Source organism: Melanotaenia boesemani, chromosome 24, assembly GCF_017639745.1.
Source record: "Melanotaenia boesemani isolate fMelBoe1 chromosome 24, fMelBoe1.pri, whole genome shotgun sequence".
Lineage (NCBI taxonomy): Eukaryota > Metazoa > Chordata > Actinopteri > Atheriniformes > Melanotaeniidae > Melanotaenia > Melanotaenia boesemani.
In genome coordinates, this window is record NC_055705.1 from 5,170,512 (window position 1) to 5,188,870 (window position 18,359).

The 18,359-nt window shown below is 40.9% G+C and overlaps 1 protein-coding gene across 4 annotated transcripts in view; it reads left to right on the forward strand.

Moving 5' to 3' along the window:
- LOC121635536 (arf-GAP with GTPase, ANK repeat and PH domain-containing protein 1) overlaps positions 1-18,359 on the forward strand; it is a 128,006-nt gene that overhangs the window by 81,811 nt on the left and 27,836 nt on the right. For 3 of the 4 annotated variants that reach the window (XM_041978741.1, XM_041978743.1, XM_041978744.1), the window contains one exon: positions 1,242-1,403. In XM_041978741.1, the coding sequence (XP_041834675.1) occupies positions 1,242-1,403 (162 nt within the window). The remainder of the gene's footprint in view (positions 1-1,241; positions 1,404-18,359) is intronic. The other variant, XM_041978742.1, reaches the window with a different exon arrangement.

Here is an 18,359-nt window from a genome sequence, read left to right on the forward strand (position 1 = left end):
CTCTAGCGTTCAAGTCAATATTGCAACTCATGCACGCAACAGGTTATCTAGAGTCAATGGGAGTGACCTACATGCCAAATGAACACTAGGAACGCCTGTGAGCCATAACGGTGGCCTTTCTGTGTGAAGTTAGCATGCTTTCCCCGTGTATGCAAGGGTTCTCTCTGTGTACTCCTGCTTCGTCCCACTGTCCAAAGACATGCATGTTAGGTTAATTGGTCACTCTAAATTCTCTCTAGGGGTAAGTGAGAGTAGTTGTTTGTCTCTTTTTGTGTTGCCCCTGTGATGGACTTTTTTTAATCATGGCAGCTCTCTCCCTATTATTGATATGGAAACGGAGATCCATCGTGTGAGATCGTTCTCGAAAGATTTTAAAAGCTGAACCTAGTTTTGTTTTGTTTGCTCTGACAGTTTTGTTTATACCAAGGTATCTTATGACCTGGCTGTAATGTGGTTGTGAGAATATTCTGGAAATGACTTGGACCAGTTGATGAGTAATCTGAGATTACTGAGAATTCATTAATGTGTGTGATGGTCTGTAATAGGGACGTTTGTGAGTTCTGGAGGAAAAGTAATACATTATCATGTTATTACTCATGTTATTCTCCTTATTTTTGCCCTGGATGTCTTTATTATCTTTATTTTGCCTGATAGCAGCTGCTAGAGCAGGGGTCTCCAACTCCAGTCCTCATGAGCTACTGTCCTGCATGTTTGAGATGTCTCCTACTACAACATACCTCTGCACAAGCCTGTCATTGACCCAGTGATTTAAGTCACGTGTGTTACATAAGGGTAGAATCCAAAACCTGCAGGACAGCTCACGAGGACCGGAGTTGGAGATCCCTGTTCTAGAGGTTCATTAAAAACTGCAAACAGTGAAGGGAAAATGAACAACTGTCTGGTGCCTCTCTGCAGACTAAAGCTTGGAGAAGTTTGATCATTTGTCCTCACACAGGCTTTGGGAGAGCTGTGTAATATTTTTATCCAGTCCATAAATAATGATCCAAATCCAAATTTGTGCAAAGTTGCTAATAAAAATGTCCAATTCACAATGTCAAATGCTTTTTTCCTGCATCTAATGAAATAATAATTGTTTCCAGATTCTTGATGTCTGGGATATTAGTCTGCGTGTGTTAATGAAAGATTGTCGACCCTTTATGAAACCTGTTCGGTTGGGATGTATAATGGAGGAGGTTATCTTTTGTTTCAGCTTTTTTGATTTGGTTTGTTTAAATTCACAGATACAGGTCTCGGTGACTCTGTCTGCTCCAGTCCCAGTATCTCCAGCACCACCAGTCCCAAGATGGAGCCACCGCCATCGCCACACTCCAACCGCAAGAAGCACCGCAGGAAGAAGAGCACCAGCAACTTCAAAGCTGATGGATTCTCTGGTACTGCTGAAGGTAACACCATCCCCCCACCCCCACCACCTCACACTTTCCCAGCCCAGCTTGTCCCCTCTAAATCCATCCCCCCTGAAACAGGTCTGAGAGTGCCAAATCTTTCAAGTCTCTCTGTTCGTAGATGTGTACACTACAGTTATGTTAAGTACATTAAAAAGGAAGCGCTGGCATTGGAAAAATCTGAGACCTGGGTTGGGAAACGCAGTCATGTGATCATCCAAGATTCCTGAGCTCCTCTGGGAGGGACGGATCTGTCCATTTCATTGTTGTTCTGTTAGCCCTTCATCTCTACACCAGTTTTTAATTTCTTCTATTTGTGTAAATGGATGATTGTTTGCTGTGATGACTTAGAAACCACTCTACATGTTGGGAAGACCCACCTGAAAATAACAACACCTGGTTGGTCAAAACACGTCCTCACCCATTAAAATATCTGTGTTTTCCAGTTGGAATGAGGTTCCTTTAGTCTGGTTATTAAAGGCAATGAAAACGGCCTGTACAAAACTTGTGATGCCTTATACTAACCCGACCTAAAATAATAATCAACTGCTTTAATACCCAGTTTAAAACAAAAATAAATCTAGTTATAAAGTGGATTAAAACCAAATTTGCCAAACCCAAACCAGTTTAAAATCAAACAAGTCCAAATTTGGATAAACCAGTTAAGTGATGATTCAAAACCATGTCCCAAAGTGGCTTGAATCCAAGTCAAACCCAAACCAAAAAGTAGTTTCAAATCAGACCTCAAAATAGTTTGATACCAAGTCCAAAAATCATTTAAAATTAGAAATAAGCCCTAAACTGGTTTATAAAGAGTCCAAATCAAGCCCTAAACTGGTTCCTAAAGAGTCCAAATCCATCCCTAAACTGGTTTATAAAGAGACTAAATCCATCCCTAAACTGGTTTATAAAGAATCCAAATCCAGCCCTAAACTGGTTTATAAAGAGTCCAAATCCATCGCTAAACTGGTGTATAACGAGTCCAAATCCATCCCTAAACTGGTTTATAACTAGTCCAAATTCATACCTAAACTGGTTTATAAAGAGTCCAAATCCAACACTAAACTGGTTTATAAAGAGTCCAAATCCATCCGTAAACTGGTTTATAAAGAGTCCAAATTCATACCTAAACTGGTTTATAAAGAGTCCAAATCCAGCTCTAAACTGGTTCATAACAAGTCCAAATCCAGTCGTAAACTGGTTCATAATGAGTCCAAATCCAGCCCTAAACTTGTTTATAAAGAGTCCAAATCCAGCCGTAAACTGGTTCATAAAGAGTCCAAATCCATACCTAAACCGGTTTATAAAGAGTCCAAATCCAACACTAAACTGGTTTATAAAGAGTCCAAATCCATCCCTAAACTGGTTTATAAAGAGTCCAAATCCAGCCCTAAACTGGTTTATAAAGAGTCCAAATCCATCGCTAAACTGGTGTATAACGAGTCCAAATCCATCCCTAAACTGGTTTATAACTAGTCCAAATCCAGCCGTAAACTGGTTTATAAAGAGTCCAAATCCAGCCTTAAACTTTGTTCATAAAGAGTCCAAATCCATCCCTAAACTGGTTCATAAAGAGTCCAAATCCAGCCCTAAACTGGTTTATAAAGAGTCCAAATCCATCGCTAAACTGGTGTATAACGAGTCCAAATCCATCCCTAAACTGGTTTATAACTAGTCCAAATCCAGCCCTAAACTGGTTTATAAAGAGTCCAAATCCAGCCTTAAACTTTGTTCATAAAGAGTCCAAATCCATCCCTAAACTGGTTTATGAAGAGTCCAAATCCATCCGTAAACTGGTTTATAAAGAGTCCAAATCCAACACTAAAATGGTTTATAACAAGTCCAAATCCAGCCCTAAACTGGTTTATACAAGTCCAAATCCAGCCCTAAACTGGTTTATAAAGAGTCCAAATCCAGCCTTAAACTTTGTTCATAAAGAGTCCAAATCCATCCCTAAACTGGTTCATAAAGAGTCCAAATTCATACCTAAACTGGTTTATAAAGAGTCCAAATCCAACACTAAACTGGTTTATAAAGAGTCCAAATCCATCCGTAAACTGGTTTATAAAGAGTCCAAATCCAACACTAAACTGGTTTATAAAGAGTCCAAATCCAGCCCTAAACTGGTTTATACAAGTCCAAATCCATCCATAAATTGGTTTATAAAGAATCCAAATCCAACACTAAACTGGTTTATGAAGAGTCCTAATCCATCCCTAAACTGGTTCATAACAAGTCCAAATCCAGCCGTAAACTGGTTCATAAAGAGTCCAAATCCAGCCGTAAACTGGTTCATAATGAGTCCAAATCCATCCCTAACTTGGTTCATAACAAGTCCAAATCCAGCCGTAAACTGGTTCAAAACGAGTCCAAATCCAGCCCTAAACTGGTGCATAACAAGTCAAAATCCATCCGTAAAGTGGTTCATAACGAGTCCAAATCCAACCCTAAACTGGTTCATAAAGAGTCCAAATCAAGCCCTAAACTGGTTTATAAAGAGACTAAATCCATCCCTAAACTGGTTTATAAAGAATCCAAATCCAGCCCTAAACTGGTTTATAAAGAGTCCAAATCCATCGCTAAACTGGTGTATAACGAGTCCAAATCCATCCCTAAACTGGTTTATAACTAGTCCAAATTCATACCTAAACTGGTTTATAAAGAGTCCAAATCCAACACTAAACTGGTTTATAAAGAGTCCAAATCCATCCGTAAACTGGTTTATAAAGAGTCCAAATTCATACCTAAACTGGTTTATAAAGAGTCCAAATCCAGCTCTAAACTGGTTCATAACAAGTCCAAATCCAGTCGTAAACTGGTTCATAATGAGTCCAAATCCAGCCCTAAACTTGTTTATAAAGAGTCCAAATCCAGCCGTAAACTGGTTCATAAAGAGTCCAAATCCATACCTAAACCGGTTTATAAAGAGTCCAAATCCAACACTAAACTGGTTTATAAAGAGTCCAAATCCATCCCTAAACTGGTTTATAAAGAGTCTAAATCCATCCCTAAACTGGTTTATAAAGAGTCCAAATCCATCGCTAAACTGGTGTATAACGAGTCCAAATCCATCCCTAAACTGGTTTATAACTAGTCCAAATCCAGCCCTAAACTGGTTTATAAAGAGTCCAAATCCAGCCTTAAACTTTGTTCATAAAGAGTCCAAATCCATCCCTAAACTGGTTCATAAAGAGTCCAAATCCAGCCCTAAACTGGTTTATAAAGAGTCCAAATCCATCGCTAAACTGGTGTATAACGAGTCCAAATCCATCCCTAAACTGGTTTATAACTAGTCCAAATCCAGCCCTAAACTGGTTTATAAAGAGTCCAAATCCAGCCTTAAACTTTGTTCATAAAGAGTCCAAATCCATCCCTAAACTGGTTTATGAAGAGTCCAAATCCATCCGTAAACTGGTTTATAAAGAGTCCAAATCCAACACTAAAATGGTTTATAACAAGTCCAAATCCAGCCCTAAACTGGTTTATACAAGTCCAAATCCAGCCCTAAACTGGTTTATAAAGAGTCCAAATCCAGCCTTAAACTTTGTTCATAAAGAGTCCAAATCCATCCCTAAACTGGTTCATAAAGAGTCCAAATCCATCGCTAAACTGGTTTATAAAGAGTCCAAATCCAACACTAAACTGGTTTATAAAGAGTCCAAATCCATCCGTAAACTGGTTTATAAAGAGTCCAAATCCAACACTAAACTGGTTTATAAAGAGTCCAAATCCAGCCCTAAACTGGTTTATACAAGTCCAAATCCATCCATAAATTGGTTTATAAAGAATCCAAATCCAACACTAAACTGGTTTATGAAGAGTCCAAATCCATCCCTAAACTGGTTCATAACAAGTCCAAATCCAGCCGTAAACTGGTTCATAAAGAGTCCAAATCCAGCCGTAAACTGGTTCATAATGAGTCCAAATCCATCCCTAACTTGGTTCATAACAAGTCCAAATCCAGCCGTAAACTGGTTCAAAACGAGTCCAAATCCAGCCCTAAACTGGTGCATAACAAGTCAAAATCCATCCGTAAAGTGGTTCATAACGAGTCCAAATCCAACCCTAAACTGGTTCATAAAGAGTCCAAATCAAGCCCTAAACTGGTTCCTAAAGAGTCCAAATCCATCCCTAAACTGGTTTATAAAGAGTCTAAATCCATCCCTAAACTGGTTTATAAAGAATCCAAATCCAGCCCTAAACTTGTTTATAAAGAGTCCAAATCCATCGCTAAACTGGTGTATAACGAGTCCAAATCCATCCCTAAACTGGTTTATAACTAGTCCAAATCCAGCCCTAAACTGGTTTATAAAGAGTCCAAATCCAGCCTTAAACTTTGTTCATAAAGAGTCCAAATCCATCCCTAAACTTTGTTCATAAAGAGTCCAAATTCATACCTAAACTGGTTCATAAAGAGTCCAAATTCATACCTAAACTGGTTTATAAAGAGTCCAAATCCAGCTCTAAACTGGTTCATAACAAGTCCAAATCCAGTCGTAAACTGGTTTATAAAGAGTCCAAATCCATACCTAAACCGGTTTATAAAGAGTCCAAATCCAACACTAAACTGGTTTATAAAGAGTCCAAATCCATCCCTAAACTGGTTTATAAAGAGTCCAAATCCAGCCCTAATCTGGTTTATAAAGAGTCCAAATCCATCGCTAAACTGGTGTATAACGAGTCCAAATCCATCCCTAAACTGGTTTATAACTAGTCCAAATCCAGCCGTAAACTGGTTTATAAAGAGTCCAAATCCAGCCTTAAACTTTGTTCATAAAGAGTCCAAATCCATCCCTAAACTGGTTTATAAAGAGTCCAAATCCATCCGTAAACTGGTTTATAAAGAGTCCAAATCCAACACTAAAATGGTTTATAACAAGTCCAAATCCAGCCCTAAACTGGTTTATACAAGTCCAAATCCAGCCCTTAACTGGTTTATAAAGAGTCCAAATCCAGCCTTAAACTTTGTTCATAAAGAGTCCAAATCCATCCCTAAACTGGTTCATAAAGAGTCCAAATTCATACCTAAACTGGTTTATAAAGAATCTAAATCCAACACTAAACTGGTTTATAAAGAGTCCAAATCCATCCGTAAACTGGTTTATAAAGAGTCCAAATCCAACACTAAACTGGTTTATAAAGAGTCCAAATCCAGCCCTAAACTGGTTTATACAAGTCCAAATCCATCCCTAAATTGGTTTATAAAGAATCCAAATCCAACACTAAACTGGTTTATGAAGAGTCCTAATCCATCCCTAAACTGGTTCATAAAGAGTCCAAATTCATACCTAAACTGGTTTATAAAGAGTCCAAATCCAACACTAAACTGGCTTATAAAGAGTCCAAATCCATCCGTAAACTGGTTTATAAAGAGTCCAAATCCAACATTAAAATGGTTTATAACAAGTCCAAATCAAGCCGTAAACTGGTTCATAAAGAGTCCAAATCCATACCTAAACTGGTTTATAAAGAGTCCAAATCCAACACTAAACTGGTTTATAAAGAGTCCAAATCCAGCCCTAAACTGGTTTATACAAGTCCAAATCCAGCCCTAAACTGGTTTATAAAGAGTCCAAATCCAGCCTTAAACTTTGTTCATAAAGAGTCCAAATCCATCCCTAAACTGGTTCATAAAGAGTCCAAATTCATACCTAAACTGGTTTATAAAGAGTCCAAATCCAACACTAAACTGGTTTATAAAGAGTCCAAATCCATCCGTAAACTGGTTTATAAAGAGTCCAAATCCAACACTAAACTGGTTTATAAAGAGTCCAAATCCAGCCCTAAACTGGTTTATACAAGTCCAAATCCATCCATAAATTGGTTTATAAAGAATCCAAATCCAACACTAAACTGGTTTATGAAGAGTCCTAATCCATCCCTAAACTGGTTCATAACAAGTCCAAATCCAGCCGTAAACTGGTTCATAAAGAGTCCAAATCCAGCCGTAAACTGGTTCATAATGAGTCCAAATCCATCCCTAACTTGGTTCATAACAAGTCCAAATCCAGCCGTAAACTGGTTCAAAACGAGTCCAAATCCAGCCCTAAACTGGTGCATAACAAGTCAAAATCCATCCGTAAAGTGGTTCATAACGAGTCCAAATCCAACCCTAAACTGGTTCATAAAGAGTCCAAATCAAGCCCTAAACTGGTTCCTAAAGAGTCCAAATCCATCCCTAAACTGGTTTATAAAGAGTCTAAATCCATCCCTAAACTGGTTTATAAAGAATCCAAATCCAGCCCTAAACTGGTTTATAAAGAGTCCAAATCCATCGCTAAACTGGTGTATAACGAGTCCAAATCCATCCCTAAACTGGTTTATAACTAGTCCAAATCCAGCCCTAAACTGGTTTATAAAGAGTCCAAATCCAGCCTTAAACTTTGTTCATAAAGAGTCCAAATCCATCCCTAAACTTTGTTCATAAAGAGTCCAAATTCATACCTAAACTGGTTCATAAAGAGTCCAAATTCATACCTAAACTGGTTTATAAAGAGTCCAAATCCAGCTCTAAACTGGTTCATAACAAGTCCAAATCCAGTCGTAAACTGGTTTATAAAGAGTCCAAATCCATACCTAAACCGGTTTATAAAGAGTCCAAATCCAACACTAAACTGGTTTATAAAGAGTCCAAATCCATCCCTAAACTGGTTTATAAAGAGTCCAAATCCAGCCCTAATCTGGTTTATAAAGAGTCCAAATCCATCGCTAAACTGGTGTATAACGAGTCCAAATCCATCCCTAAACTGGTTTATAACTAGTCCAAATCCAGCCGTAAACTGGTTTATAAAGAGTCCAAATCCAGCCTTAAACTTTGTTCATAAAGAGTCCAAATCCATCCCTAAACTGGTTTATAAAGAGTCCAAATCCATCCGTAAACTGGTTTATAAAGAGTCCAAATCCAACACTAAAATGGTTTATAACAAGTCCAAATCCAGCCCTAAACTGGTTTATACAAGTCCAAATCCAGCCCTTAACTGGTTTATAAAGAGTCCAAATCCAGCCTTAAACTTTGTTCATAAAGAGTCCAAATCCATCCCTAAACTGGTTCATAAAGAGTCCAAATTCATACCTAAACTGGTTTATAAAGAGTCCAAATCCAACACTAAACTGGTTTATAAAGAGTCCAAATCCATCCGTAAACTGGTTTATAAAGAGTCCAAATCCAACACTAGACTGGTTTATAAAGAGTCCAAATCCAGCCCTAAACTGGTTTATACAAGTCCAAATCCATCCCTAAATTGGTTTATAAAGAATCCAAATCCAACACTAAACTGGTTTATGAAGAGTCCTAATCCATCCCTAAACTGGTTCATAAAGAGTCCAAATTCATACCTAAACTGGTTTATAAAGAGTCCAAATCCAACACTAAACTGGCTTATAAAGAGTCCAAATCCATCCGTAAACTGGTTTATAAAGAGTCCAAATCCAACATTAAAATGGTTTATAACAAGTCCAAATCCAGCCGTAAACTGGTTCATAAAGAGTCCAAATCCATACCTAAACTGGTTTATAAAGAGTCCAAATCCAACACTAAACTGGTTATAAAGAGTCCAAATCCAGCCCTAAACTGGTTTATACAAGTCCAAATCCATCCCTAAATTGGTTTATAAAGAGTCCAAATCCAGCCTTAAACTTTGTTCATAAAGAGTCCAAATCCATCCCTAAACTGGTTCATAAAGAGTCCAAATTCATACCTAAACTGGTTTATAAAGAGTCCAAATCCAACACTAAACTGGTTTATAAAGAGTCCAAATCCAGCCCTAAACTGGTTTATACAAGTCCAAATCCATCCCTAAATTGGTTTATAAAGAGTCCAAATCCAGCCTTAAACTTTGTTCATAAAGAGTCCAAATCCATCCCTAAACTGGTTCATAAAGAGTCCAAATTCATACCTAAACTGGTTTATAAAGAGTCCAAATCCAACACTAAACTGGTTTATAAAGAGTCCAAATCCATCCGTAAACTGGTGTATAAAGAGTCCAAATCCAACACTAAAATGGTTTATAACAAGTCCAAATCCAGCCCTAAACTGGTTTATAACAAGTCCAAATGCAGCCGTAAACTGGTTCATAAAGAGTCCAAATCCATACCTAAACTGGTTTATAAAGAGTCCAAATCCAACACTAAACTGGTTTATACAAGTCCAAATCCATCCCTAAGTTGGTTTATAAAGAATCCAAATCCAACACTAAACTGGTTTATGAAGAGTCCTAATCCATCCCTAAACTGGTTCATAACAAGTCCAAATCCAGCCGTAAACTGGTTCATAACGAGTCCAAATCCAGCCGTAAACTGGTTCATAATGAGTCCAAATCCATCCCTAACTTGGTTCATAACAAGTCCAAATCCAGCCGTAAACTGGTTCAAAACGAGTCCAAATCCAGCCCTAAACTGGTTCATAACAAGTCAAAATCCATCCGTAAACTGGTTCATAACGAGTCCAAATCCAACCCTAAACTGGTTCATAAAGAGTCCAAATCCAGCTCTAAACTGGTTCATAACAAGTCCAAATCCAGCTGTAAACTGGTTCAAAACGAGTCCAAATCCAGCCCTAAACTGGTTTATAAAGAGTCCAAATCCAGCCCTAAACTGGTTCATAACAAGTCCAAATCCAGCCGTAAACTGGTTCATAAAGAGTCCAAATCCATACCTAAACTGGTTTATAAAGAGTCCAAATCCAACACTAAACTGGTTTATAAAGAGTCCAAATCCATCCCTAAATTTGTTTATAAGGAATCCAAATCCAACAGTAAACTGGTTCATAAAGAGTCCAAATCCATCCCTAAACTGGTTTATAACAAGTCCAAATCCATCCCTAACCTGTTCATAACAAGTCCAAATCCAGCCGTAAACTGGTTCATAATGAGTCTAAATCCATCCCTAACTTTGTTCATAACAAGTCCAAATCCATCCGTAAACTGGTTCAAAACGAGTCCAAATCCAACCCTAAACTGGTTTATAAAGAGTCCAAATCCAGCTCTAAACTGGTTCATAACAAGTCAAAATCCAGCTGTAAACTAGTTCATAACGAGTCCAAATACAGCCCTAAACTGGTTCATAACAAGTCCTAAACTGGTCTAAAGTAAAGCCCAATATCAATCATCTTTCATTCCAAACCAAAACTTGATTTAAAACACATTCCAGAAGTCAAATATACACACTTTAACTCTGGAGACTTCAGCCAATCAAACTAATCCTAGATGGCTCTAAAAAGCTGATGCTGATGAGGGAGGATGAACATATTGTTCTGGCTCAGATCTAATGTGGGGCAGTTCTGATTTTACTGGTGGTCATCTGGTTTCCAAATAGCGACCACTCCTGTTAGTTACCGCTGTGTAAGAGCATCACACACCTCCACCAGCTGACCAACCACGCTGGTTTATTCACTATTAACCAGCCGGAACACAGTCGGAGGGAGAAACCTCCACCTGATGACGGTTTGAAGGGCTGGATTAGGACTGGAAGTGATATGATGTCACTTCCTGTTGATCATCCCGTGAGCTTGGCGTGATTGTGTAAGAGTGAGTGGAAGGTAACCAAACACAACATGTATCAGTTAATGAGGAGATTGAGGATCATCATCATTATTGATCTATTCATCTTCATCGGGGTGGTGATGGAGACGGTTTTATCGCCACACACTCTGAATGGTTGAACAGATGTGGCGGCAGCAGCAGATGTGCAATGTTCTTCCTTCCATCACCGTGGCAACAAGCCGTTGACAAGACAAGTGGTTGTCCGGGTGACGGATGGACTCGATTCCATCCTGTTGTCTTCTCCTTGTTCATTCTCTCCTCCATCTTCCTTTTTTCCTTCTTCATCTCTGTAATCTCCATCTTCTCGTCTTCCTGCCTCCCTTACGCTGTTTCTCTTCCTTTCCGCAATCAGCCTCCATCAGACTGAACGTAGTCACTCCTCTTTTCCTCAACAGCGTTTCATCATGACCTCCTCCGACCGCCCACCCCCCCCCCCCCCCGAACTCGCCCCCCTATTAGTCAGCCAGAGAGGCTTAAGTGAAATATTATAAATAATCCAGCGTATTGAAATCTTTTATCAGCTGTGTCACTTTCATTATTCAATAAGCGATTAGTAACAGTCTTCCCAATTTAGCCATTAAGCACTGAGCGCGCTCAGTCGGCTGCTGGCTCGTAGCCTGTCACGCCAGGCGGGCGGGTGAAGGATCTCTGTGTCAGAGTGAGGCTCGGTGTAATTCATGAGGGGGGACCGCCCTCTGAGGCCGAGCTCCCCCAGGTAGGACCACACACTGGTGGGGATGTTTCCACTCAGTGTGACCTCTGCTGGGACTCTAGAGCGCCACATTCAGGTGAAATGATCCTTTTTTTTTCTGAATAGAAACATTTTATGAATCATGACTCATAATCCTCATGAAACCTGCAGATTAATTAAATATTGACATTTTTAGACCATGTCATGATTTGAGCCTCAGTCCTTCAGGGAAGCGGTTGTGGCTGTCCACTGGATCAGGACCGCTTTCTAGTTCCAGGTCGTCCTCTTCATCAGGTCGGCCATCTAGTACCGGGTCGTCCTCTTCATCAGGTCTGCCTTCTACTACCGGGATGTCTTCTTTATAAGGTCCACCTTCTAGTACCGGGTCGTCCTCTTCATCAGGTCCGCCATCTAATACCGGGTCATTCTCTTCATCAGGTCTGCCTTCTAGTACCGGGTCGTCCTCTTCATCTGGTCTGCCGTCTAGTACCGGGTCGTCCTCTTCATCTGGTCCACCTTCTAGTACCTGGTTGTACTATTCATCAGGTCCACCTTCTAGTACCGGGTCGTCCTCCTCATCTAGTCCACCTTCTAGTACCCGGTCGTCCTCTTCATCTGGTCTACCTTCTAGTACCGGGTCATCCTCTTCATCTGGTCCGCCTTCTAGTACCGGGTCATCCTCTTCATCTGGTCCGCCTTCTAGTACCGGGACATCCTCTTCATCTGGTCCACCTTCTAGTACCTGGTTGTACTATTCATCAGGTCCACCTTCTAATACCGGGTCGTCCTCTTCATCCGGTCCACCTTCTAGTACCGGGACGTCCTCTTCATCAGGTCCACCTTCTAGTACCCGGTCGTCCTCTTCATCTGGTCCATCTTCTAGTACCGGGTAGTCCTCTTCTTCTGGTCCACCTTCTAGTACCGGGTCGTCCTCTTCATCATCTTCTTTTGCAACCACCTGTTGAGGCTTTCCCTGCTTGTGGAGGGAGTCAGTGACGGTTTTCTGCCCAGTTTCAGGTCAGCAACCTTCCCCATGATGCTGGATTCTACTGAAACAGACTGAGTTCATTTAAATGCTCCGGATTCCTCTGCAGGTGTTTGGATTCATTATCTGATTAGAGAGGCCCCTTAGAGGCTAAAACACTGAACCTTTTCACTAAATTCTAATTTTCTGAGATTTAGATTTTAGGGTTTTCAGCTGGAAGCCATAATCATCACAGTTATAGCCAATAGATGCTTGAAGTATCTCACTTTGCATGTAAAGAGTCTAAACGATATATTAGTTTCCCTTTTAAGGTTAAATTCCTGAAATACCTTAAGTTTTGCGTGATATTCAAATTTTTGAGTTCCACCTGTATAACTGATTGATCCAGGTGTTTCCACCAGGCCTTGTCAGACTTAACCAGGGGAGTCATTCAGAGAAGTTGAGCACTTGAAAAACAGTTAAATCTCCTGGAATCTTGAAAAGCATCATTCTGACTGGATCCAGTTCCTATCAGAACAAGCGCACACCTGTGTCAGGTATGCTGCTGGTCACGGCCTCTCTCCATCCTTTCATCATTGAAGTGAGCTCACAGGTGACTGCAGACATTCCTGGAGAGACGCTTTGATTTTCCAACCAATAAACTCAACAGAGGAACGTGTTTGTCTGAGCTAGAGAGCTTCACTGGTTGCATAACCCAACCCCGTCAGGCGTCAGGTGGTCGGTGCACCTGCAGCACGTCGCTGTGATCTGGGTTAATCAGAAGGAAGGGCTCCACCCACCACCGCAGGTTAATTACCACCAGCGAGGGTCAATCAGGTGGAAACAAAGAGGGCCTCAGTGGAGGAGTGTCCAGGTGGTCCAGTACCTGACTGGTACCAGTCTGAGTGTTTTACTCCTGACACATCAGTCTGAAAACCTATCGAAGGTCTTCAGTTTTACAGCAGAGTGGGTAGAAAACGGTAATCAACTCTGTACGGAAGCCCCAGGCTGCCAAAATGTAAACAGCCAAAGATTAATTTCACCATTTTTATGGAAACAACATGAACATCATTACCGCTGGGTAAGGAGAGAGAGAGTGAAAACAGGAAGGAAGACCCTCATTCGTTCGTTCATTCGTTCGTTCATTCATTCATTCATTCATTCATTCATTCATTCATTCATTTCTATTTGCTTATTTCTTGTTTTACCTTTTGTCAACCTTTTGTGAGGAAAATAAGCGAACAGGAAACTTGCACCATATTCTCTCACGTCTGTTTTCTTAGGTTCTTTCTGAATGCTATAAACCAGTGTAGAAATACTAAATCCTCTCGTTTGTCTCATTCTGTACTTTAAAGGATTTTCTTTTACATGTCCCCATAATAATTTTACAACTAAAATATCTGTAAAGCCACATTCTTTGGTTTCAAATCAGCAAGTACAAACAACCTCATGCTGACCGAGGAGCCGCTCCTCACTTCATCTCCATCAGAAAGCCAAACTTTTCTGGTATCACTCACCGACCAGCTGGAACCAGAGGCTGAGCTCAGGAGCTCCAGTTGTAAACTGGTTCAGCTCTGGGACTGGTCCAGCTGTGGTTCTGTGTGGTTTCAGCCTTCCTGTCTGTTCCCTCGTGGATCAGACGGACTGCACTGGCACCCATCTTCAAAACAGGTCCTAAAGTTTTAACTGACCTCAAACATAACGTTAAAAATGATGTAATTCCAGGAGGTGTGGCTTATAGTAGCTTACATCGTACCGTGCTCATTTCTAGCTAGTTTGCAATGACAGTGGCCGACCACCACAGAACTCCCTAAAGGGCCGGCCTCCACCCCGCAGTGCGTCTAAAAAGTTCTATAAAAAAGCTTTCTATCTGGCAGTGACAAGCGGATGATATGAAAAACAGGAAAAATACACAACGGACCCAGACAGTGGTAAGTAGTGCAGATAATCCAGAAGCTAATTTAGCTGAGAGCTCAGTCGGTCATGTTTTATTCTCCATGTCCAGCAGGCGTTCCGCTTCTGAAAACTACGTATGCATGTAGCTCATGTGACTCTTGTCATTGTTATAAGTAACAAGATCATAATTAAAGGGCGATGGCTGGAGGGCGCCCAGAGAGCCAAGACGGGCCTCTGGATGTCCACATGGGATATTAAGCTTGGGAGGCTTCTACAAGTATGCTACCAGGTAGAAAGGTACAGGACATCATTCCTACTAGTACCCATTGAACTGATTATTGATTATTTCTAATGCTAAGAAACTACAACGTTAAAGCTTCCATCAGGGGATGATTCTTCATCCATAACCCCGCCCCTTCCTCTGATCTAAGACGTACACTTTCATCCAATCATTGTGCTCTTTGACTCCTCCCACTTTAAAGTAGCCACACCCCTCCTGAAAGCTTCCTTACTGCTGTTTTTCATGCCTGTCTCTTCTCCCTCGTCTGTCTCTCCTGTACTCGTAATCTCATTCCTACAATCTGTCCTCACCTCTCCTCTGTTTTGTCTTTCCTCTCCCCCCTCTTTCCTCTTCTCCTTCCTCCTCCTTCTCCTCTTCTTCTCTTTTCCTGCCATCGGGGAATGCAGCCCAGCGTAAAGCTAGGCAGCTTAATCGTGTCAGTAGCCTTCGCAGCATTTACGCCTACAGTCTGCACAACTCAGAAGGTAAAGAACAAGACAGAAAACCCTGCTGTGGTAGGATAGACTGACCCCACCAACCTCCTCTTCCTGCCCCTCCCACTGAAGAGGGGGCGGGGCCTCCTGCCATGGAGAAAGGTGCATCACTCAGAGCTCATTGAGTCAAAAATAGATGTCAAATGTCTGAGATCAGACTCACATCTGAATGTGATGAGAGATAAAAAACAAGAAGTAGAATCTCAAGATGTTTATAAGTGAATGCAATGAGCCAGCACAGGTGAGAGAAAGATTTTATTCCTAGCCTGTAATACAGCAACGGTCGTCTTATATCAGAGTAGTTTTTATGATGAAGACCATTCTCAGTCCATTACTACCATTCTTTTTGTTTAGGTGTAGTTGACATTTACCTGGGTGTTTGTGGCTGAAATGCATTCTGGGAGTCGTAGTTTAACTCCTGCCAGGAGTCCGTCATCTCTGGGTGTAACTGATGCTGCAGTTCAGCGACTCTTCAGGCTGTAAATCAGCAGATCTCCTGTCACTCTTGTCAGCTGGTGCTTTGTGGAGAAAATCCTCTCCGCTCCATCATTCCCTGTTGCATCCCGTCGCCCCACCCGCCTCAGCTGTGAGGGTACGGCCAACCAAACGCACCCACCATGGGATGATGTGCTGTCCAGCATGTTGTGGCAGGTTTTGGTGTCATGTGGTGTGGTCTGAAGTGTTGCTTTCTGCATGATGAGTCCTGCAGACCCCCCCTCCCTCCAGAAACTTGGGAGTGATCAGGATTTTCCAGGTTATTAATGTTGTAAAAGGCTGAGAATAATACGGCGAGTAATGACCTGTGTCGCAAAGCAATACTGTGTGCGGTGACATTTAAGGCATTTAATTTGTGTTTCCTGAGGCCCCCTTTTGTCTGGCGCACGCCTCCCCCCTCATTGCTCCGACACACACCCGGCTGGACCCCACATCTCACACTAGAGCTTGTATGGCGGTCCCGGGTCCCCTCCACCCCTCCCCGCCTGTAAATGCTGTATATTTGGTTTGTTATGTTTGTGCTGCTAAAGGTTGCTGGTGTCAGAGTTCACAAATTGCCTCGACGCCACCTCTCTCTGCGCGAATGTCAGCACAGTAGCCGAGAGCGGTGGCGGTAATTACCAGGACGCCGCCTGAGTGTTGCTGTGTGTTCGTGCATATGTTTGGTCGCGCACCGCGGAGAGGCTTCAAGAAGAAAGCCCAACCTACAGGATCTCCATCATAAACCTGCTCTGAGAAGATGTCAGTTTCTGAAAAGTCGTACAGAGAAAGTTAGTTTGTGTGGAGTTTTTCCTTCATCCTAATGCTCCCACGATCATTTTCTCTTTACTTCTTTAGGGTCAACAGACTAAATATTCCTCCCTGATAGGAGAGCTTGTCTATGTTCATCTTAAAGTTTGTTATCATGAGTCAAAAACATGGAGGTTTGATATCAGATTACATGATAATATATAAAATATATAATATAATTATATTAATTATAATATTAAAAAAATATATAAAATATTAATTTTAAAAATTCATGATGTTTTTCAGACAAGTTGTGTTTATTTTTCTTGTTTATTTTAGTTTTTATTGATTTTTTCAACATTTTATTTAAAATTTTTGATATTTTTTCACATTATTTTCACAAAACTTTTAATGGATTTTTATTTTCATTTCATGCCAAGTTTTACCAGACATAATTTTTTTCTTTTTTTTTACTTTTTACACAGTATATGTTTTATTTATAGGCCTGTTTCTTTCTTTCTTTTTTTTTTTTTACATTTTTAATTACAGGTCATTTTTTTATTTTTCATATTTTTACATTTTTTATTTAATTTTTTACAGTTTTTACTGTAATGTAAATGTAAAGTTTTTACATTTAAATGTTTGGTTTATATTTGTTGCTTCTCATTTTAGCCCGGAGCAAAATCATGTCCACATCTTTCAGCTTTGCAGGATTTTTTATTTTATCTTCCAGCTGTTTGTAGATGGCCGTTTTCCTACTGCCATGTAAAATATTGTAAACATTTATATCAGTGTTTCTAAATTGGACTGATGTGGACCATGTATTTGTTGTAATTGGATTATGATCGGACTACATCTGTTAAAGTGCTTTCAGAAGACTGTAAAGTGATGCTGTATGAAGAAGCAGCCACTCTTTCTCACCACACTTATCACTTTTTACGATAAATATCGTAAATAAAATTTTAAATCAATATCAGATGCTTTTGTAAGGCATTTTAAAATTAGATGCTAAAAACTTCTGTCACAACCTTTTTTAAAAGTTGATGGAAAATCGTGAATTTCAAGTCATAACAATAGAAAAAAATCCTGCAATGCTGAATTAGCTGCTTTGATTAGAAGTGAATACATTTGTTGTCAATAGGGGGCAGCAGAGCCTGGCTTCAACAGAACTTCGGACTTATTTAATCAGCTAAAAGTTTGGTTTCTTATGTCAGAGACGGGATTCTGCTTCTAAACTGCAGGAAAATGTGAAACATCAACAGATATTTAAACATATTCAGATATTTAGATCAAATCTAAATAGGACAACGAATTTAGCTGAAACCAGATATTTTGCCAACGAAAAGCTCATTATTCATTATTAGCTGTAACAGGTGAAAGTAATTAAATTTGGTGCAGTATTTGCTGTCTTTTAGCTCTGGTTTTGGTCTTCAGCAGCCGGTCCCGATCAGCTTCAGTCTCCAGCGGCTGGTTCTGGCCGGCTTCGGTCTCCAGCGGCTGGTTCTGGCCGGCTTCGGTCTCCAGCGGATGGTTCTGGCCGGCTTCGGTGTCCAGCGGCTGGTTCTGGCCAGCTTTGGTCTCCAGCAGCCGGTCCCGGCCGGCTTCGTTCTCCCGCAGCTGGTCCTGGCCTGTTTCGTTGTCCAGCGGCTGGTCCTGGCCGGCTTTGGTCTCCAGCAGCCGGTTCTGGCCGGCTTTGGTCTCCAGCGGCTGATTCTGGCCGGTTTTGGTCTCCAGCAGCCGGTCCCGGCCGGCTTCGTTCTCCAGCAGCTGGTCCTGGCCGGTTTTGTTCTCCAGCGGCCGGTCCTGACCAACTTTGGTCTCCAGCGGCCGGTCCCGGCCGGCTTTGGTCTCCAGCAGCCGGTTCTGGC